This window comes from Populus trichocarpa, chromosome 3 (assembly GCF_000002775.5).
Source record: "Populus trichocarpa isolate Nisqually-1 chromosome 3, P.trichocarpa_v4.1, whole genome shotgun sequence".
In the NCBI taxonomy this organism is placed as follows: Eukaryota; Viridiplantae; Streptophyta; class Magnoliopsida; order Malpighiales; family Salicaceae; genus Populus; species Populus trichocarpa.
In genome coordinates, this window is record NC_037287.2 from 14,752,370 (window position 1) to 14,774,078 (window position 21,709).

At 35.7% G+C, this 21,709-nt stretch overlaps 3 protein-coding genes and 1 pseudogene across 4 annotated transcripts; 3 read left to right on the forward strand and 1 right to left on the reverse strand.

The window, feature by feature from the left end:
- The first annotated feature begins 201 nt into the window (after nt 1-201).
- Nucleotides 202-4,203, forward strand: LOC7465871 (short-chain dehydrogenase TIC 32, chloroplastic). Its single transcript, XM_002303561.4, has 8 exons — nt 202-550; nt 1,561-1,792; nt 2,057-2,136; nt 2,631-2,784; nt 2,943-3,021; nt 3,417-3,501; nt 3,603-3,649; nt 3,782-4,203. The coding sequence occupies exons 1-8, from the start codon at nt 445-447 to the stop codon at nt 3,944-3,946; spliced, it is 948 nt and encodes a 315-aa protein (XP_002303597.1). The 5' UTR covers nt 202-444; the 3' UTR covers nt 3,947-4,203.
- Nucleotides 4,204-5,194: 991 nt separating this feature from the next.
- Nucleotides 5,195-7,959, forward strand: LOC127903901 (short-chain dehydrogenase TIC 32, chloroplastic-like). The gene is made up of 8 exons (XM_052451328.1): nt 5,195-5,476; nt 6,045-6,276; nt 6,452-6,531; nt 6,643-6,796; nt 6,953-7,031; nt 7,125-7,209; nt 7,309-7,355; nt 7,479-7,959. Exons 1-8 carry the CDS (start codon nt 5,371-5,373, stop codon nt 7,638-7,640), a joined length of 945 nt encoding a protein of 314 aa, XP_052307288.1. The 5' UTR covers nt 5,195-5,370; the 3' UTR covers nt 7,641-7,959.
- Nucleotides 7,960-8,705: 746 nt separating this feature from the next.
- Nucleotides 8,706-11,341, forward strand: LOC18097041 (short-chain dehydrogenase TIC 32, chloroplastic-like; annotated as a pseudogene).
- Nucleotides 11,342-12,040: 699 nt separating this feature from the next.
- On the reverse strand, nt 12,041-19,992 carry LOC7465873 (mitogen-activated protein kinase kinase kinase YODA). Of its 2 annotated transcripts, none has more exons than XM_024597442.2 (12): nt 19,807-19,992; nt 18,121-18,877; nt 17,289-18,029; nt 16,532-16,619; nt 16,322-16,384; nt 15,821-15,981; nt 15,637-15,712; nt 15,337-15,396; nt 15,124-15,246; nt 14,728-14,967; nt 14,131-14,222; nt 12,041-13,371 (listed from the first exon to the last, which is right to left on the reverse strand). In XM_024597442.2, exons 2-12 carry the CDS (start codon nt 18,681-18,683, stop codon nt 12,861-12,863), a joined length of 2,718 nt encoding a protein of 905 aa, XP_024453210.2. In that variant the 5' UTR covers nt 18,684-18,877; nt 19,807-19,992; the 3' UTR covers nt 12,041-12,860. The 2 variants fall into 2 exon arrangements, with proteins under 2 accessions (XP_024453210.2, XP_002304501.3); XM_002304465.4 differs by having other exon boundaries at nt 15,139-15,246; nt 19,807-19,991.
- Between the last annotated feature and the right edge of the window lie 1,717 nt (nt 19,993-21,709).

Sequence of the window (21,709 nt, forward strand, 5' to 3'; positions counted from 1 at the left end):
GTGATATGCGTTATGAATTTAATTTCTAAACCGTTCAAACAACCAATCCTGAGAAACTTAATTTCCCATCCACGATCATCATTAAAGCATAAATATTAATAAAAGCCTCGGAAAATAGATCCCAACACTAAAATATAAAAATAGCAAAAGAAAACTATATATATATATATATATATATGTATATATATATATATATTTAAGAAATTACCTCTACCACAATTAAAAAAAACACCCTATGGGAATCCTCGTCAACAAGATGATGTCGTATTCGGGTTTTTTTTTTTTTAATAACATGTTGTAATCATTACCATGGGATGATGCAATAGATCCATGACGGGATACCATTTTCTGCAATTCTTATAGTCATCACAGTAGGATTATGAGCACATAAAGAGTTTGCAAACTCGAAAGCTGTTTGTTGTTTTGATCAAAATATCGGAAAATATGTGGCCTTTTTGGTGGAAAGGACCATCTGGGTTCTCACCTAGATCAACAGCCGAGCAAGTTACTCAAGGGATTGATGCAACTGGTCTCACTGCCATAGTTACAGGTCTGAAGCCGATCCGGGTTTCTTTTGTTTTCAAGTTTTATGCTTTTTTCTGTTAGAAACTAAACGCACAAGTATTTGAACCTACTTACTCTAGGATTTTAATTTTTATCTAACATGTTCATACTTCGATCATTTCTTCTCACAAAGTTTAAGTCTTGTTTGGCTGCTTGGAAAAGCGAAGGAAAACAAATGAAAAATAGACCCATGAATCTCATATACTCTGTTTGTTTGTGTGTGTTTTTTGACGAAGTCAACTAATCCAAGTAGTTGTGTTATGTTCAACGTTTCAAGCAGTCATAAAAAATTCGAGGTTCGTGATGATGATATCTGTTTTTTGCTTTTGTTCTGATTGAAACTTACGGGAAAAATTAAGACTTGTTCTTGTTCATTTGTATAACGGAATATGCAAAGTTTCTTTCTTTGGGTGATCATTTCTGGGTTTTCGTGCTTTTGCCAGTTTTTTTTTCCTCTGTACATGGATGCTAAGCTATTTTTTAGTTCGTGCAAGATCTATAGAGACGAAGTTGAAAATGTCTGGTGAATATATCGGGGCTTCAAATTCTTTTTCTAGTTCGTTCTAGGCGCTTGCAGATGTTAATAAACTTATTTGGCCTGGGTAGCTTGTAATCGTGGTATGTTTGGAATTTAATTACTTTATTTCACATAACTATATTTGGAGAGGTTTTACATACCGCTATACCAGTTTTGTCATGCTCCATAGGTGGGGATCACTAGTTAATATTTGGAGTGGAGTTCTCTTTATCTTCCTGTTTATAGAGAGTGGTCCACTGCAGATGGGATTCATTTTGGAACTTATGATTTATCATATTCTTGGGGCGAGACTTTCTACATCAGAATGGAGTTCCTATATCAGAATTTTTCTATTCGTGTGTTGATCAGTTGTGGACAGCTTGCTATATTTAGGGTTCTGATGGCAATAGATATACATTTGCACTTTTAGTAATTGGTTGGTTAATCTGTTAATACATTCCATGCCTACTCCATTTCAGGAGCCTCGAGTGGTATTGGAACAGAGACCACACGTGTTCTTGCTTTGCGTTGTGCCCATGTAGTTATGGCAGTAAGGAATGTGGAATCTGGTAGGAAAGTCAAAGAAGAAATACTCAAGGAATTCCCTACTGCTAAGATTGATGTTATGCATCTAGATCTCAACTCAATGGAATCAGTGAGGAAATTTGCATCGGAATTTATATCTTTGGGTCTTCCACTGAATCTCCTAATGTAAGAAGACTAAAACTGAAACAATGCATCTTATTTGTATTGTATATCCGTTTTCGGTCTCCATGGCTAACTTTTCTGTGTCACTTATGATGTTGGTTGTTCCTGTTCATTCTTTTTTGTAGTCAATGTGTTTGTGCTCGTAAATGGAACTTGCTAAGAGGCAATGCACCTCTTTAACTGTGCCCACTGAAGACATCCTACACACATTTAGGAACTGTTTTGTAATTTAATAGTGAGAATTAATATTATCTTTTCTTGGTTAAGTAACAATGCAGGCATTATGGCAGCTCCTTTCATGCTTTCCCAAGACAACATAGAAATGCAATTTGCAACCAACCATGTGGGTATGTTGGACATAACATTATAAATTGTTTGCATATCTGCCATTAATTTGATTGCAGTATCTATTATGATAATGAAAGGCCAGAGAATAGAATTTAAATCTTTAAATGAAGGGAAATAGAGCACGTGCAATAAAAATGATCCAGCATAGACAATTTAAATTCGTGTTATCAAATATGAGATTCTTGAACATGGATACCTTGAGAGCCACAATACTGAACAACAAAAAGAACATAACTTGACCTCTTTTTTCACATGTCTGTGAATACTGTAATCTTCAAATTCATTTATCTATTTAATCAGTCTTATCAATTATTGTGAATGAAGATGATGAAAATAAATAAACATTAGTCTGATAGCTGTGGAAAAAACAGGAAAAAAAGAAGAAGAAAGTCCCTTTCCACCAAATCTTGTTTTTCAATGTTGGGAAATTTGAAATGCTGCATATTGCCAAGTGCAGAAGTTTGGATTCTTAAGAGATTTTATAATTTTGCAGGCCATTTTCTTCTGACAGACCTTGTATTGGACACCATGAAAAAGACAGCACTTGAAAGCGATCGAGAGGGAAGGATTGTTATCGTATCATCAGAAGCTCACCGTTTTGCATACAGTGAGGGAATTCGTTTTGATAAAATCAATGATGAATCAGGGTAACACTTTCTCAGTATCATTTTGTGAATCGTGTCTTGGAATGCTGCTCAGTCTGTGCTATAACACCAGACACTAGTCAACATGTATTATATATGGATTGACATTTCTTTATCTAATTCTACTTGTTTTTACCCTTTTGTGCTTGATAATTTTGCAGATACAACAGTATTTGGGCTTATGGACAATCAAAGCTTGCTAATGTATTGCATGCTAATGAGCTCACTAGGCGCCTTAAGGTAGTCCATGGTCTCAAGTTTACCAAACAGCAATCTGCCATTGAGATGATTAAATTTGCTCCCTAACTGCAAATTGGGATTTTCTTTTTCTTCTTTTCCCCATTTCAGAGATTTAATCTTACCTTCTTGTGGTTAAAGACCAGGTGGCTCTCAAATTTAGAATAGTTTCCAGTGGAAGTATGAGTCATTGCCTTTGCTCACCTTATTTGATGAAGTTGAAATAGATAGATTTTTGGTGCTGAAGATTCTTTAGTTAAATCAGTACAAATCATGGATGACAAAAACAGTTGATCAGCATGTTATTTGGGCTGTGACTTTCATAGTTATAATATTTTTGTCCAAAATAAATTCTTATGAGCTCGTTTTTTATTTCCCTTTTTCTTTTGCCCATGCAGGAAGAAGGGGTCAATATAACTGCTAATTCACTTCATCCTGGATCAATTATGACCAATCTTCTACGTTTCCACAGTGTTATTAATAGTAATACTCTGATATATCTGACTTGTTTTTGGTTCCCATACGAGGATTTTCTTGGCCTATGGGGATTTGCTTCTGGATTAAATTTGTTGTGTTGAATGCAGGTGTTGTAACTATGGTTGGCAGATTTGCGCTCAAAAATGTTCAACAGGTATGTTCTTCGGTTCCATGGAATATGTGGCAGCATGACCCAGGATTAATTTGAATTATAAAATCCATATGCAATTATTGGACTGCCTCTAAAACGCTACATAGCTTATTAATTTCTTTTATATGGTTATAGGGAGCTGCAACTACATGCTATGTGGCATTGCATCCACAAGTTAAGGGGGTAAGCGGAGAATATTTCATGGACAGTAACCTGTCCAAAGCTAGCTCTTTGGCTAAAGATGAAGAACTGGCCAAAAAACTATGGGATTTCAGCTTGAGCTTAACCAACCCCAAGTAGTCCTCTGAGCTGTGCTGCGAATTGAAGTAGTTGTTTCTTGTTTTGGGGAAGTCAGGAAACTTGCGAACTTGTTTCACAGTTTATACATACGAACCTGTTTCGTGTATTAAATCACATTGCATCTATTTCTAAATGGGTGGTTAAAGATTGGAGGTCCCCCGCTTTCCCATGTTGGTTTAAGATGGTAGTCTATAAAACATGTCTATAAACATTACCACCAGTTCCACCCTATTCGATTTAAATTACTTTGTTGATCATTTTTGACGTAGGAAAGAGGCTAAGATCTCCATTTTTTTTTTAACTTATGCGTAGAGAGAGTTATACGTTCACTTTCTTGCCTATTGATCCAGTCCACCAGGGATAAACTTAACTTTGAGTACTATAATTTGATGATGGAGTCTTTTATTTAAGGCACTTTCTCCAGTCTGTCCCTCTCTGGACAAATCCGAAGGAAAATGCCTTTTTTTACTTAACCGAGGTGCACTAATTTCCAGTATAGCTTCTGTAGTATTTTGTGATTGCACAACACACAAAGATTCAATAATGAATGTTGACGTTCTTTTACGACCGATGATATTTTTCGGACCGACTGGCCGGATATGGAGACATCTGGTTGAGCAATTTGATCACGACTGGCTATCACCTCCCGATAACATACAAGTTTTCCTAGTCTAACGATCCATCTAGAACGCTACTCTGATTAAGGAAAGAAAATGAAAGCAAACACACAAATCTGACGGCAAAATGAAAAGCTCTATGCAAATATGCTTATCATGTTCCTATCAAGCTTTTATTTATTTACACCAGATAATTCTCCATGGGGTCATGCTATGACTTTTGATTTTGCAAATTATTGAGTAAATTATAGTCCCACTATTCTAATCCCTCTAGTTTCATAAATTATCAATTAATCTTTTGCTCACATTTTGACCGTCAAGTCAGTCACAGAACCAACGGTGAAAAAAGGCCTGCTCAGCATTCACTAACAATAAAAGTTAATGGAGGGACTAAGGTGTAAACAAATGTGAACACATAGGGATTAGTTAATTAGTTTTCAAACTAGAGGGACTTGATTGTTTAAATCTTAAGAACATAGGGATTATTTAAAGTTATAATGGACTTTTTATATTAGGCTGCCTTTTTTGAAAGTCAAGCACCAGGGGTCTGTCTTTCTATTTGGGCAACGGCATCATCAATAAGTCAAGGAAACAGCATCATGGAATTTGAACAAAACCAAAGAATAGCATAATGGCATGCAATAAATAAATATTAAGAAATCACAGGTGGCATTTAACAATTCTTGGTGGCTTCATCCTTGAAGAATTCTCCATATAATACTTGATGCCGGTCCATATCTGCTGCTACTTGTGAGAGGTATATACATTAGAGTCTGCAACTTTTGGTGTAGTTCAGAACCTGCCAACATGGGGTTTTTTGGAAAGAAAGGGCCATCTGGCTTTTCTTCCAGTTCCACAGCTGAGGAAGTTACTGAAGGAATTGATGGAAGTGGCCTCACTGCTATTGTTACAGGTATGTTTTTCTTATCTTTGTCTGTTCTGCATCATCTACATGCTCCTTTTCAATTTCAAATCTTTGGTTTCTGTTTTGTGCTGTGATTTTGTTGATCAAGATAAGTGGCAAAGTCAGTGATCTGTGGTTGTTGGTTTGTTCTATGCATGGATTGCTAGCAATTCTGATCCACTTGAAATTTCTGTAGTTTCTGTTTCACATTAGAAATATCATAATTTTATCTAAGTTACAGATCTGAGTAGCATGAGATGAGTGAAATTCTCTCATCTGAATATTTGTGTAGAAGATTCTCGGTCAGGGTTTTAGCACTGGTGGTTGTGGGATATCCTCTCAGAAGGCAAGAACTTTCTGATTTTATAGCCAAGTTTGACCAGTTTCAAATTTGTCTCTCCTGTGATTTATAAATTCTATTAAATACTGCGGAGACTTCTAAAATCGTAACTGTGCTTTTTATACCGTAATTTCTCAAAATCATATTTGTTCTTTTGATGGCAGTAGATATCAATGTCAGTGGATATTTTGTCATTGATAGGATAGGTTTTAAGTTTGTTTCTTTGCCTAATTTCAGGAGCATCAAGTGGTATTGGCACAGAGACAGCGCGAGTTCTTGCTTTGCGTGGTGTCCATGTAGTTATGGCAGTAAGGAATGTGGATTCTGGTAACAAGGTCAGGGAAGAAATACACAAGGAAATCCCCAGTGCCAAGGTTGAGGTTATGGAGCTGGATCTCTGCTCAATGTCCTCAGTCCGGGAATTTGCATCCAAATATAATTCCTCTGGTTTTCCACTGAATATCCTCATGTAAGACAACTAATTTGAAGCAATTCTCTGTAGTAGATTTTGTTTTGCTCGTATATCAAAATTGTTATGGCGGCAATTTCTCTCTATCCGTGAACAACTGGTGACATTCTATGCCATTTAAGATTTCTTACAAAATTCAATAGTGAGGACTAATATTCTTTTTCTTTGTTGGAAGTAACAATGCAGGGATTATGGCATCTCCTTACTTGCTTTCCAAAGACAACATAGAACTGCAGTTTGCAACCAACTATCTAAGTATGTTCACATAATTATGCAGATTCTTTTTTTCTTCTGCATTGAAGGAATGATAGTTGTATATATCAAAGTGTTGTTCTTTATATAACAGTGTTTTCTATCATTTTGCAGGCCATTTTCTTCTTACAAATCTTTTGTTGGACAACATGAAAAACACAGCACGTGAAAGCAATCGAGAAGGAAGGATTGTTAACCTATCTTCATCAGCTCATCGTCATCCATTTCCTGGAGGAATTCGTTTTGATACTATCAATGATGAAGCAGGGTAACAATTTGGCAGTACCATTCTGTCAATCTTCTATTTTCCTTCTGCTAAGTGCCAAGTCATGCTGTAACACCCGCATATGGGGGCTTCTGTCATGTATTATTGTGATAAGGCGCCTTTTCTTAGTTTCACCCTTTTGTTCACGCTGATTTGCAGATACGGCAGTATAAAGGCTTATGGGCAATCAAAGCTTGCTACTCTACTGCATGCTAATGAACTTGCAAGGCGTTTCAAGGTACTCAGACATTTTCAAGTTCATCGAACAGGGGTTTGATAAATAAAGATACTGGAACTTTATATCCATTTTTGTCCTTCTTTATTCATACAGGAAGAGGGGGTAAACATAACTGCTAATTCACTTCATCCTGGAGGAATTCATACCAATCTTTTCCGCTACCACACTGTTCTTAGTGGTAATTCCTGGCCTATGTTAATCACACCTTGCATTAATAAATTTCTTCGTTCATTCACTAAATTTTGAATTTTCTGGTCCTGGGTTAAATTCTCGGCAGGCTTCGCCAGTACTATCGGCAGATTCATGTTCAAAACTGTTCCCCAGGTATGTTCTACAATTTTGAATATGACAGAAAGCGTCATATGTGCAAATTCAAATCATACGACCCTTTCTGTTTGTTACCATGCCCACACAGTTTCTTTGTTAATTTCTTGTACATGGTTGTAGGGAGCTGCAACTACATGCTATGTGGCATTGCATCCACAGGTTAATGGGGTCAGTGGGAAGTATTTCGAAGACTGTAACATATCCAAATCAACCGCTTATGGCCAAGATGCAGAATTGGCAAAAAAACTATGGGAATTCAGCTTGCCCTTGACCAACCCCTAGTTAAGTTTGATTGCCTCCTGCTTTCAAACTAGCGCGATACCTGTTTACTGCATGATTATGTAGAGCTGAATCTTGTTCTGTATAAGTAGTTATGAAATTTGTACTGTACACATAAAATAGATATGTTGCCTAAAATTTCCATATATAGTCATGTTTTTGTTTAAACGGGCCTTCATTTGTGATCAGCCTCTGGCATTCTGGTGTGGAGTCTCTCTTCTTCCTATATTTTTTTTTTCAATGGAAATAAACAGTGTTTTGTAATAATTTTAGGCTTTGTACCGGAAGGGAATAAAAATAATAATAATTATATATTTGGACACGTTTCCGTGTAGAAATGGCAGATTTATAATTTCTTTTATTGTAGTGGATATTGTAACAATGATAAATTTATATTTTTTTCTAGTTTTTTATTTATATTTGATAAATTTATTATTTTATAATTTGTCTAATTATAACCTTTTATTTTTGTTCTTATCTTTATTATTTTATAATTTTTTTATATTTTTTGAAAAAAATATATTATTTTTTATTCTTTGAACTTGAAGTATTTATCATTTTATACTTGGTCTATTTACACCATTTTTTTTTGTTTTTATTTTTATTATTTTTTTTTGTAATTTGTTTTTTTTTTTTTTGTTTTTTTTAAGTTATTATACAAAAACTAAAATTCTAAATAAGATGGGCAAACAGAGTTGTTAAATCAGACATTTGGCAATTTGAGTTTTGTTTTTCAATTTACCCTCTCTAAAATGCATGACTTTTGTTCTTCAATTTGAGGTTATAAGTAGCAATGTGTAATACGGATGCAATGATTGAATTAATAATCGTAAGAAAAAAAATTAAAAATTTATAATCAATTTGAGCCTTTTATCAGTTGATAAATTAAAAATTAGAAGAAAAAAATTAGAAACAAATCTGGATATATTATGCAATTAAACGGTGACATATAAGAAATTCATTGCAATACAATGTACATCGCACAACTAAAATTTATTTTTGTGCTGCTAAAGAAAAAAATTTATGTCGTTAGGAGAAAATAACCAGAAGCTAATTTTCTCGTGCCTTATTTGTTAGCACAGAATTTATGCGTGAAAAACTGGTTCGAAAAGTTGGTAATGTTTGCCCTCGATATTGTCAATGTATTCTGTCCTTCATGTAAATAATCTGGAACCATATTTTGGACAGTTATGAATAGGTTATGCTGGATAATTAATACTGTTGATCAAGACCCAATGAGTTAAATGAAGAACAGTACCCTAAATATGCTTGTAGTTGGATCATTTAAACCCGTTAGGTCAAACTAGTTACATGAATCCGAGGAGGACCCTTTGATGCTAAAAATTGTAGCTTCGCAAAGCAGTTATCAATATAACAGTTTGGTAAGGTTTGTAGTACGAGTTCATTATTAGAATCAGCAGAATGTGGTTTTTTGGATGGAAAGGGCCATCTGGGTTCTCTGCTTCTTCTACAGCAGAGGAAGTAACACAAGAAATTGATTGAACTGGTCTCACTGCCATTGTTACAGGTTTTACTTTTTTATTTCTTGCTAAGCCAAATACCCTGCCTTAGTTTTCCTGGCTAGAGCTTTGTTTAGCCGTAGGATACATGTAGTGAGGTTTTATTTGAACGTTCGAGCTGAGAGGACATCAGTTTTTACCTGATGAATTTAACTTCAGACTCACAGTAATGAAAGAATTATCTGTGGTTTTGAATCAAATCTTAATTTCCAGGAGCATCAAGTGGTATTGGTGCGGAGACAACGCGTGTCCTTGCAATGCGTGGTGTCCATGTAGTTATGGCAGTGAGGAATCTGGTAGGAACGTCAAAGAAGCAATACTCAAGGAAATCCCCACTGATCAGATTGATGTTATGGAGTTAGATCTGAGATCAATGGCATCAGTTAGGAAGTTTGCATCAGAATATACTACCTTGGGTCTTCCTTTGAACATCCTCATGTAAGGAAACTATATTGGGGAAATTAAATTGCAGTTCTTATACCTATCCAACTATCACAAATCAGTTGAATGTTCCTGTTATGTTCGTAATACAATTCATATTCACAGGCAGCATCTAGCTTTCTTGCAAACAGTAATACTTTCCTTTTCTGTTTGAAGTAATAATGCAGGGGTTCTGTCATCTCCTTCCAAGCTTTCTCAAGATAACATTGAAATGTTATTTGCAACCAACCATATAGGTATGTTACATTTGACTTTCAAACTTTGAAATATTATTTGCAACGAACCATATAGGGATGTTACATTTGACTTTCAAACATTGAAATACTCAGCCACAGTATCTTCTGTGTTGATTTTCCAACTTCGGGTTGAAATACTACAATTTGCAGGTCATTTTCTATTGACAAACCTTTTATTGGAGATCATGAAAAACACAGCGCAAAGAAGCAAGCAAGAAGGAAGGATCGTTAATGTATCATAAGTAGGTCACCGTATTGTGAGTCGGGAAGGAATTTGTTTCGATAAAATCTATGACGAGGCAAGGTAGGTAGCAACTTGATGGCAGAAATATTTTTGTCTATGGTTTTAAGTTTCTACATATAATGTTCCAATGTCATCACCATGCATCGGCAGTTCCTGTCTGCCTTAACTTTTTCTGATAGCTGATAATTTCAAATTCTGTATCAGTTGGTTTTCTTATGGGCAATCTAAGCTTGCTAACATATTGCACGCCAATGAGCTTGCAAGGCGCCTGAAGGTAATTAAAGCATGATAACATGTCCTAAATCAATTTCCATTATCTTAATTTCGTTTACCTAGCGTAGACAATAAAGCTTTTTCAGCTGAATTTAGTTTTCTACATTTTTGCGTTTTGGTATTGAAGATTACCTCCACAAAATTTAAGTGCCTTAGGTTGAAGTGTGAGTGGTAATCAATCACATTATTCTGATAGGCAGTGTAATATAAAATTGTTGGATCATTATCGCTTGAGTTTACAGCAAGAAGGGGAAGAGATAACTATTAATTCACTACATCCTGGAGCAATCCATGCCAATCTTCTGCGTCACCAAGGTTTTGTTAATGGTAAATCTTTCTTAAGCCTTATCACTTTTATCTTTCCGAGATTCTGTACTTTGACGACATATTTCGGTTTTGAGACTTTTACAGGAGTAAATTAATCTGATGTTGGGTTACGGAGTTGCTAGGGTCTTTTTGCAAATTTTACAGAAGATTGGAAAAGGCTCTCAGAGCTTGCATCTGTTGTTTATAGCATTTGGATATAATCAGCTTGATATATTCGTTCTTATTCTTTCACAGTGCCCGAAATTTTTTAGTTTTATTAATATTTTTCCCATTCGGTGGTCTTAATGCAGCTATTTTGAACTTGTTTGGTAAATACATGATAAAAAAATGTTCAGCAGGTATGGCTTTCATAATTCTGAGAAAAACATTTCCATCCTGTGTGTGGATTGGCAAAATGATGATAAAATTGCTTTGTCTGAACAATGAATCTGTTTTACTACAATTCATTTCATTTGGTTATGGTTACAAGGAGCAGCAACTACATGCTATATAGCGTTGCATCCACAAGTCAAGGGGATAAGTGGAAAGTATTTTACGGACAGTAATATAGCAGAACCTAGCTCACAGGCTAAAAATGCAGAACTGGCCAAAAAGCTATGGGATTTCAGCTTCAGCATCACTAACAAGTAATCAGGATTATTTCAAGGTTTTCTACGAGTAAACAAAGCTGTACTCTTATAGACATGCTCAAGTCAAGCTTGTTGAATGTCCATTAAAGAGTTTCTTTTTTTTTTCCATGAAGTTGAATTTATTTGAGTGGTTTGAAGGTTTTTATATTATCATTGTTGCTACTAACAAAAAACCAAAAAAAAATATGGCTACATTTTCTGTCTACCTCGAGGCAAACCAAGTGTAGCTTCAAAATCAAAAGACTTCACTCTAATTTATAGATTCAATACCACTCCCCACAGATAATATAAACAAAAAAAAATGCCTAATGTGACATGAACCTTGATTCTTAGCTTCAGAGAGGGGGGGGGGGGGGGGGGTAACCTTCGAGACAATGGTATATACAGAGGTAAAAAAAATGTAACCTTGAAATGTAATGAAGATGCATGATGGGACTTAACCTTAATTATATAGATATGCTAATGATGCCAGGTTGTCTCTGCACTAAAAATACCACAACCTGACTCCAAACTACAGGCTTAAATCACCTCCAAAACCCAAGATAGGTATTTTTCCCATCCCCATAGGCTGAAATGAATTAGAAAAGGAACTGATGCTATCAAAGAAAAATAAAACCAGCTCTGAAATTTAAGCCACAATGCGGGAGATAAAGATTCCTTAAAAATAAACCTGGCTCATTGCTGTTCCCAAAATTTACAATTGCACTGGACCAGAGGATTTCACAAGTACACAGGTTGAATTAGATTTCTTTAATTTGATTCAAGGTATAACCGTATACATTAGATACAAGAATATCAGCTGGACAGCCCACAAGAAGTTTTACACTGAGCTACCATAAACTGATAAAAGAAAAGGCACAGGCGAAGCCAGGCAAGTTCTCAACTGTTATCTTGACAAAATCTGGACTTCCAACTTGGTTCCCATCTTTCTGTACAATATTTGTTTTCAACTCCCACCACATCCTTCCACCCAAAAAATAGTAGAAGGAACATAAAAGGATGTGAAATGCACGAATGGTAGTAGCTTTGCACTCCAAGTATAATAAATCTACAGTCTATCTAGCAGTTACATACTTGAATGTGAGGAGCTGATGTATATAGGTCTCAGAAGGTAACCTTCTTGGAATAATCAAAATCTTCATTCATGGAATAGTTTGCACACGAATTCGGGTCAACAAAGCTGGCAGGAAATCAAACCTAGTTACTGACTTCAGTGAAATATATAGCTGCCAGGTAAAGAGCTTCACAGACACAAGTGGAATAACTTGCACGTGCTGCCACATTTCCATACTCGAGTCCTCCCATATCTAAGCCAACTGCTTACTTGCCATAGGAACTCTGAAACCAAACTCCAAGGCCATTTCCAAGAAATTAATCCTGCCCTTCAAGGTTCCGAAACATCTGACCTACTGGAATCACTTGTCCAGAGTTCATTTTTAGCACACAGATTTGATTTGTCTCCCCTTGATTAGAATGAAAAAAAATGAATGATGCATTGGGAGTTAGAAACTGAGAAAGATTTTTCTGATGAAGGATTCATGCATAGTAAGACTTTAGATTCCATTGGTACGGCCACGAATTGACGAGTTTGGATTCAGGTCCAGGGATGGCTTCAATTTCATATGATCCCTTAAGAGCTGCTGGGACACACGATCAGCTAAAACAGGGTGCCCATCATAGAGTTCAGGCCATCCCAACTGATTTCCAGGATTGCTGTTTTCTGATGAAATTATTTCCCGGAAAACACAAGAGGCTTGTGACATACCTCGAAATAGGTCAGGCTTTGGTTCCTGATAAAGGTTGTTGTTATTGGGATAGAAACTACTTTGGGACCCAGGGACCATTCCCTTGCTTTCTTGCAAGTACATTATGTGCTGCTTTGCATGATGAAATGGGATGGCACCACAACCACCAGTGAGAGGCGTGGATGAACCAGATGCAGTATGAGGGCTAGATATAGGAGATGGAGACATCCTTCCACTCAAATTCAGCGGGGATCTTGAATATAGATGAGGGCTCCCGATAGGAGACACTGGGCATGATGAGTTCTTCATATGGGCATCACTGGAATAGGAAAAACATCAAATTAAAAGAAAGAAGAAATATTTTTGAGTATAAAAACAAGAACCAGATATTTATTTTTAACACAACAAATTTTGTCGCAACATAAACCAACTAGTTGCACATTTAGATCTTCACACTTTGATTCTGCAGACTAAGCAGTCTTAAGCTAAAGCACAAGGATTTCTCCCCTCAATACAACAAATGCTACATGGAACTTCAAATTTTAAATGTAAGTTGGGGCAATGGAGCAAAATGTTAACAAGTACAGAGCAGAAGCAATGAAAGAAGTCTTCACAAAAAAAGTTATTGAAGAGCTAAGAACACAATACAGTTTATTGCTTGTTGTTGAACAAAGTAATAATAACAGCCAACCAAGAAAAAAAGAAAGAAAGTAATAACACCATCAAACTAATTTCATGCAAGTTGTGGGTGAAGATGACTAGAATTTTAATACTGATCTCCTTCAATACTGCTCTCATAGCAAGATATTGCTTTTGAAACATGATATCTGACATAATATTTTTCTGTGCCCTGATGAAAAACCTATGCGCCTTTAGCTGAAATGCATTGTGCAATATCAGTCCATCTTCAGACAAGACAAGTACACATGCCAGTAATCCTAGCAACACATAAGACAAACTTCGCCATATATGTTCCTGAATATGCAATGAAGCGAGAGAAAAAAAATAAGGGCGAGAGCACACACGTGTGAGTGAGTGTGTGGGTGGGGGCGTGATGAGTGAGGGAGGGAGAAGAGACCTGATCCCTGAACCAATTTTTGTGGCTCTAGATTGATGCATAGAAATCCCTTCTGAGTCAAAGCCTGAAACATTTCTTGCAGGTCCAATTCCCTATTAAAAGTTCCAAGATTCAACTCATTAGTCAATTCAAGCAACATCATCAAAGCCACAACAGACAAGTCAGGCAAAGTGAAAGGAATTATTCCGTGTTGTGTCATGAAGAAAACAAAATACATCATGGTAGCATTAGCAAGCAATACCAATATGAAATCAGACGACCACATATGCTAGCCATCTAAGGTGGTGTGCATAAGACTAAACATATAACAACTCCCAATTAACACATTCATCCAGTCATTTACCAAAATGAAGTACCATGAGTTTGGGATGCTTATTATCATAGCTTTTGTTCTGCTCTGTTTCTTAGTTTGGAGGATGACCTATTCTCCTACCTGTCTCTGTATATTTTCTTCTTTTCATCAGATGAAATCTTTTGTTTTCTAAAAAAATATTATAGTATGATAAACAGTAGTGAATAACTTCTTATCTCATATAATCTACAAGAAAAATTGCAATATTCAATATCATTAGACACACCAAGAAAAAATCCTAATACCATTGATCTTCCTGAATTCATAATTGCAGGCAGTTCTTCTGAAAGCTCTGGGGACAAAAACGGCCTCTCCATCGGAGCAACATTTTTCACAAAAGGGTGCTCCAAAAGTTGAGCAGCTGTAGGGCGATGTGATAGGTTCCGTTGCAAACACTGCCTCACAAAGTCCTTTCCATCATCTGACAGATTATCAGGAATCTCTGGAAGTTCCTTGCTATTTCCAATCTTAAACATAGCAGGAACCTTTCAAGAAGAAAATAAAGCAAAATGAGGGTAAGAAATAAGGTCAAACAAATCATACTTCTAGTTTAACACAATCTCACCAAGACACACATTAAGATTTCAAGCAGTGCCATTCAAACTGCAAAACAAGTTACAAAACTAAAAAATTTATTGTACTTCGATTTTCCTAACCCCTTCATATTGGCTCCAAGGTGGTTTTGTTGTTGCCATCTCCAAAACAGTGCACCCAAGGCTCCATATATCAACAGCAAGATTACAACCATTTGAATTTTTTATCACCTGAAACAATTAATGTATTCAAGAAATGCATTACTTGAAAGCATCACAAAGAAATATAAAATCAGAATGTGACAATACACCAAGGCTGACCTCAGGTGCCATCCAGTAAGGGCTTCCTTTGAATGATAATGGACAAGACTGCCCAGATATCTGTAGATCAATTGATTAAAATGGGTTACAACGCATTGCCTACAGGTTAATATGCATGAGTAAATTTTCATCTTGCATTCTAACTAAACTAAAAAGATAGCAGTTATAGAGAACTAATTTAATTTGGTTGCATAACCAACAGAATTTAGCATTTGTTCAAAACCAGTGGCAATAACAATCAACATATTTTCCCAGGTTTGAATAACTAGAGAGAAGAAAATTCCAGATGAATATCCTTACATGCTTTGCCATCCCAAAATCTGCCAGTTTAACACGACCCGTGGGATCCACCAGAATATTAGCCCCTTTAATGTCTCTGCACACGATTAAAACTTATGAAATAGGCATGATAATGTTTATAAGTGATTAGAGCAAGTTGTGGTTCCCTATCAAAACCATGAGATAGCAAAATAATAATGCTCACCTGTGGACAGTTTTTTTAGCATGCAAATAAGCAAGCCCACGCAGGATTTGTTGAGTATAGCTACGAATAGCTATTTCACCAAATTGGCCATATTCTTGAAGCAGTTTATAGATGGAGCCACCAGACACATACTCCAAGTATATATATAATTTGTCATCCACCTGATAAGAAATAAAATACCAATTCAGCTAACAAAAATCTAAGCCATGGATTTCTATTCATAAATCTGTTGGAACTTTATGCTAATAAAGTATCTAATGACAACACTCTACCATGAATCAACTAATGATAATGCAATTATATAAATCATCAGCAATTAAATCCCACAAAATTCAAGAAGCGGTCTACTAGGAAGAACTGCAAGTCGGCAACATATAGGAGTCTCAGTAGTTTGGAATGAACATACACATGCAATATTTTATGACTAACATGTAAAATGAAATTATTTCAGAAAGTAAAAATCTAAAAGGAGATAACATAAACTGGCAAGAAAAATGTTACCGTTTCAGATCCATAGTACTGCACTATATTAGGATGACGTAAGCGACTCAGAAGCCCAATTTCCTGCAAGTATCATGAATAACTGTAAAATCTTCCTCAAAATTTCCCAGAGAAGAACTAGCTCTAAATTAACATCTATGCATATCAATACATAACCTTATATTCTTCAAACTATAAACTGCCTAAAAAAACAGAAAAAATAAAAATTACCTGTCCCAGCTGCTGTGCGCTTTCCTTTGATTTTGCATCATCTGAAAATAGAGTTACCTCCTTCATTGCACACATCTCACCTCTTTCTCTAAGGCCCAAACAACAAAATCAGATAAGACATGCAAAATGCATAATAATGTGCATAAATAATGTGCATAGCAAATGGTTGATAACTCAGTTCAGTATAGTGTCGGATTTGTGTGCAAGAATATCAGGGAATCGCCTCTTTAATTATGAAGTGAAATGATATTAACATTAGACTTGAATGCATGATAACAATAACAAGGATAGCAATAATGATGACAATTGCAAATAAGGACTCTTTAAGGAATGAAGGAGGTTCTGTTGCAAACAAGTCACTCGAGTAGGACGCAGAATGAGTTAAAAGAGGGTGTGAGCGGTGAGATAAAGAGGAGAGATGTTAGCTCAAATGTTAAGTAAAAGATGGATTAAAATGTCACTTGATGCATCACAATGATGAAGATGATGAAAGAAACATGACAAATCAAGTGTTGCTTTACAGAGGTGAATGGATTAGCAGAGTAAAACAAAAAAATTATAAATGCAATGGTCATAACTAATCCAAAACAATGTCAACTCAACTCCATTTAGTCTCAACCTCAATCAAGCTGTACGCTTAAATTAATCTGCTTCCCCCACCCAGTTATTTATGGACTAAACTTTCTAGAGTTTTTTATGATGCTAAATCACCCATGCCTATGCAATAAAACATTTAGCAAATAACCTTTGCACAGACCTGTTAAACCCGAGATATACATCTCCAAAACTGCCTCTCCCAAGCATACGACCCTTCTGCCAGCGTGTACCAGAACTTGTTGGGTTCTCCATCCTACTAGGACTTCGAGGCACTGAAGGAGATGTTGAGGCGGAATAGGTAGGAGAAAAGGGATGGGTGTTGGAGATTGTTATCGGTGGAAGGGGCAAGCGGTGACTTTGTTGCTTTCCATCATCTGGCCGGCTTGTAGGCGACTCTATGGTAACCCCAGCAGCTCGTGGGTGCAGAGGAGTGACAGCACCACTGTGTATTCTGGAGCTGGGACCTGGGCTAATCACTCTGGGGCTAGGTAATGGAGAACACTCAGGGCTGCATCTACTGTTTGGCCAAAGAAGCTGTCCTGACATATCTCCACCTATTGAGTTCTGCCCAGAATTATAGCCTGAACCTGGACTTGAGCACTGTCCAGATCCTAGTAAACCAATATCTGAGTAAGTTTTTCCTGCCCAGAAACCATTGTTGATAACTTGCTCAGTGCCAAATGCTCTCATTGGGCTTCTAGAAGGACTTGACATTGAGCTGTCTGGAGCACTAAAGAATGCTACTCGATGAGGAATCTGTAAATTTTGCACTTGAGAGCTAAAAATTGCCCGTTTTGGTGGTGTAGACAAGGTCTGATTATTTGCAGGTAAATTAGCATGTTTCAGAGTTTCTCTTGAGTTCTTTCTATTTATGATAGGGGATTGATCCTGTCGCATCACGCTTCAGCAGACATAAAGACAAATTTTGTCAGAGACAAGACAAAACCTGGAAAGACACTTTAAAACTTTCAATGGAACACATGGAAGCTCACCTTGGAGGGCTGTTCACAGCAGTTCTGTTCCCATTTTCATAGTCCGACGTGAAAGGGCTAAGGACACGCGAGTCAGGCAGATCATCACTATCTATGGAGCTATCACTGGACACAGAGGCAGTGGCTAAATCCCCTGCTGTATCTGCTTGGTCCAGTCTATTAAGGACATGTCCTGGTCTCGGTAGGGGCAAAAGATGCAATGGTTTGCCCCCTCCATCCAATCCTGGTTTCACTGAAGCACTAATTCCAGAATCACAGCGCCCAATTTTAGTATGAGGCACCCCTGGAAGTGGAAGTGGAAGTGGTTGAGCCTGAGGCCTTTCAGCAAAACTTTGACAACGTGATACATGTGTGGAGGGAGATGGTGATCTTGATGGAACGCGGGACAAAGAAACCCTTTCTGAAAGAGTATCTTTACAACATCTCCGAGATCCTCCTGATCTATTGTTGCTCTTTTCCTTTGATGTAATCTTAAATTTCCTATTTATTGTATCAATGAAACTTTCCTTGTTTGCTTTCTTCTTTTCCTCTTTGGATGAAGACTTCCCCCACCATGACCGCATGTTTACTTTTAACACTTCATGAAAATGACCACAAATCCTAGCGTAAGATCAACCCCTTGATCAGCAACACACTCTCACGTTTACACCAACTTAGTTGCCATGAATGCAACAAATCGATTTAAAACAATTGCATTTTCTGCAAAAAAATCTCCATAATAGGAGCACAGAAAATGGCACAACTCGGGAATGTCAACCTGGTCAGTGTGAATATAAACTTGTATTAGTGTTTCATGATAAGCTGCTAAGCAAAGTACGTACTCAAGCATAACATCAGAACTAAAATCACATTGAAAAAGAAAAACAGAACGCGCAGGGTTCCGTTATCACTATACCTAAATAGCATGGTGAAAATTTCTCATTTGTTTGTGGCATCAAACTTCATGATGAAAAATGTGGGCATGATGACTTTTTCATGCACTCTTATACATTAACAGTTACAAAGATTTTGATGATTTAACTATTAGCTTGACAATAATCCTTGATGAGTTGATTCCAAGGTCAACAATAAACTCTTCTCGACACAATGGTTATATCACTTGCATTACTTGCAATTCCATTTGTGTGCTCCTTTACAAGTGGAGACAATCAGCTTGACCCATCATTTTATCCACTAACTCATGTCTAATCCACACTGTCAAAAAAATAATCAATTCCAGTGCTAGTATAGTCCACTTCAGGACAAATTCAACAACCCAAAACAAAAACCCAAGTAACTGTCTACACCATCTGTACACTACCATAAAGACCCTGGCATGCACTCAACAATTGTTATTGAATTAGATCCATTCTTCAATACCTCAATTTTCAAAACAAACCAACAAAACATCCTCAACCTTAGCAACCCAAAACATAATCTATCAACACCAGATCTAAATGCCCTAACTTTTTTTAACATCACAAACTAACAAAACTAAAATTAAAGACAAAAAATCTCAAGAGCAAAATAAACAAAATAGCCATGCTTAAAATTAAAAACCCATCTCCAAATTCACTGGTAAGAAACATACAAACACTTGAAACATCAAAATTCACCTAAAAGATTGAATCTTTTTAATCTAAGAGGGAAACAAAAAAGAAATTGAAGCTCAAAGTAGCAAGGCAAAAGTTTTAGTCTTTCACTTACAGTGTAAGTGAAGATGTATCTATAGAGCTCAAAACAGAAGTGTCAGTTTGCTTCAGACAAGAAAAAGAAAGAAGAGAAGAGAAGCTAAAAAGTCACAGAATCAAAGAAATGTAGAGAGAAAAACAGAAGCTTATTTAAAAGAGAGAGAGTGTGTTTTTCAGGGAGAGAGAGAAAGAAAGAAAGAAATTATGGTGAAAAGGGAAGACCACTGTAGACTAGTGATGTATGATTAGTAACTTGGCACTTAAAATCACGACCGTTCTTGACTTTTATTGACTATCATGATGCAATCTGTTTTGATTAGGTCAATTATGGGGCGAGGGATGCACGGAGTTTCTGTGGTATTTGATGCCTGTGATTATAAGTTTTTTTTTATTTCTTTATAGGCTATTTTTAACGGCTTGCTCCATTTATTCCCATTGTCATGCTTTACGCAATCGGGTTTTCTTTTGGAAGATTCTTTTTCTTTTTTTAACCTTTTTTTGTGTGTGTGTGATTTTGTTTTTTTGGTCAAGTATTTTTTTTTTATTTTACTACAAGATTGTATTTTTTTTTTAATGATTTTCGCATGTGAAGGTTAGATCCAATATGTGATACGTGGCTTGTATTTGAAAAAAAATAGAATTTATAATAATTTTATTTTCATTACAAACTTGAATTTTTATTATTATTAAAATGAGTGTCCAGACTAACTTGCGTGTACCTCGACTAATCTCGTTACTCGATAAAAACAAAAACTTACTAATTACAGCTGATTTTATTTTAATTCCTAAAACTTTATTTGAAATAGGATCTATTCAGCTAGGATAATTGATACAAACATCAATATTTTTTTTCTTGATAAACATTATGTGCTTTTTTATATATAATTGTTTGTTTAGAAACGCGTTTAAAATTATGTTTTTTAAAAAATTTAAATTTTTTATTTAAAATTATATCTTTATATTATTTTGATGTAATGATATTAAAAATATTGTTTGAAAAAAATATATATTATTAAATATATTTCTAAATAAAATATATTTTAAAAAATAATTATTACTCCACTGGTAAACGAGGAAGTGATGATAAAATAACACGGAATCAGGGAAGAAAAAGGTAAGAGGAATTTCAAGGGCTTTATATGCTGTCCACCAAGCCAACAGTTGAAGTATAATCATCTCACCAACCATGTGTTACTAGCTAGATCCACCAGAACTTATTTTTATTGAAACATAACAGACAAGTTGCTCAATAATACCTTGTTTGCCAGCTTACTTTATAATTTTTTTCAAAAAAATAAAACGGTCCACGATAATATTAATTATTCTGTAGAAAAGAGTTTTACAAGGGAGAAGAAAACCTCAAGATTCATGGGACCGCCTTTCAAATTTCAATTGCATTTACTGAAATGATTATCAGGTGGGGGAATGTTCCATTTTTTATTTTTTTTTGTCTTTTACATTAATTATCTATCATGTAAAAAAAGAAGAACATGAAGAAATCTTCAATTCATTCCACTGATTAATGAAAAAAAACCCTCAAAATCATTATTATGTTTTGTAAGGAAAAATCAGAGTGTTATTAGGGAAAGAAACAGAGGATAAAAAGAAACATGGTACAAGAGTGATTCTTATAAAGTTCTAGGACAACATAATAACTAGCTAAATTGTTGTGATTTCAAAATTTTAAATAAGAACAGAAATATTATATCATTTATCTTCTTTAATCTCTTCTTGATTTTCATCCACTTAACGGCTACTAGTTTGTTTTATTGGTTTATTATTCAGCTCTATATTTTCCTCCAAATTCCCCCGGGTAGTGTTCGAACATTTAGATTAGCCAGGATAATTTGAAATTTGTAAGGTCACAGTGATTTAAAACCTGTTTAAAAACGCGGTGTAAATCATGTTTTTTAAAATTT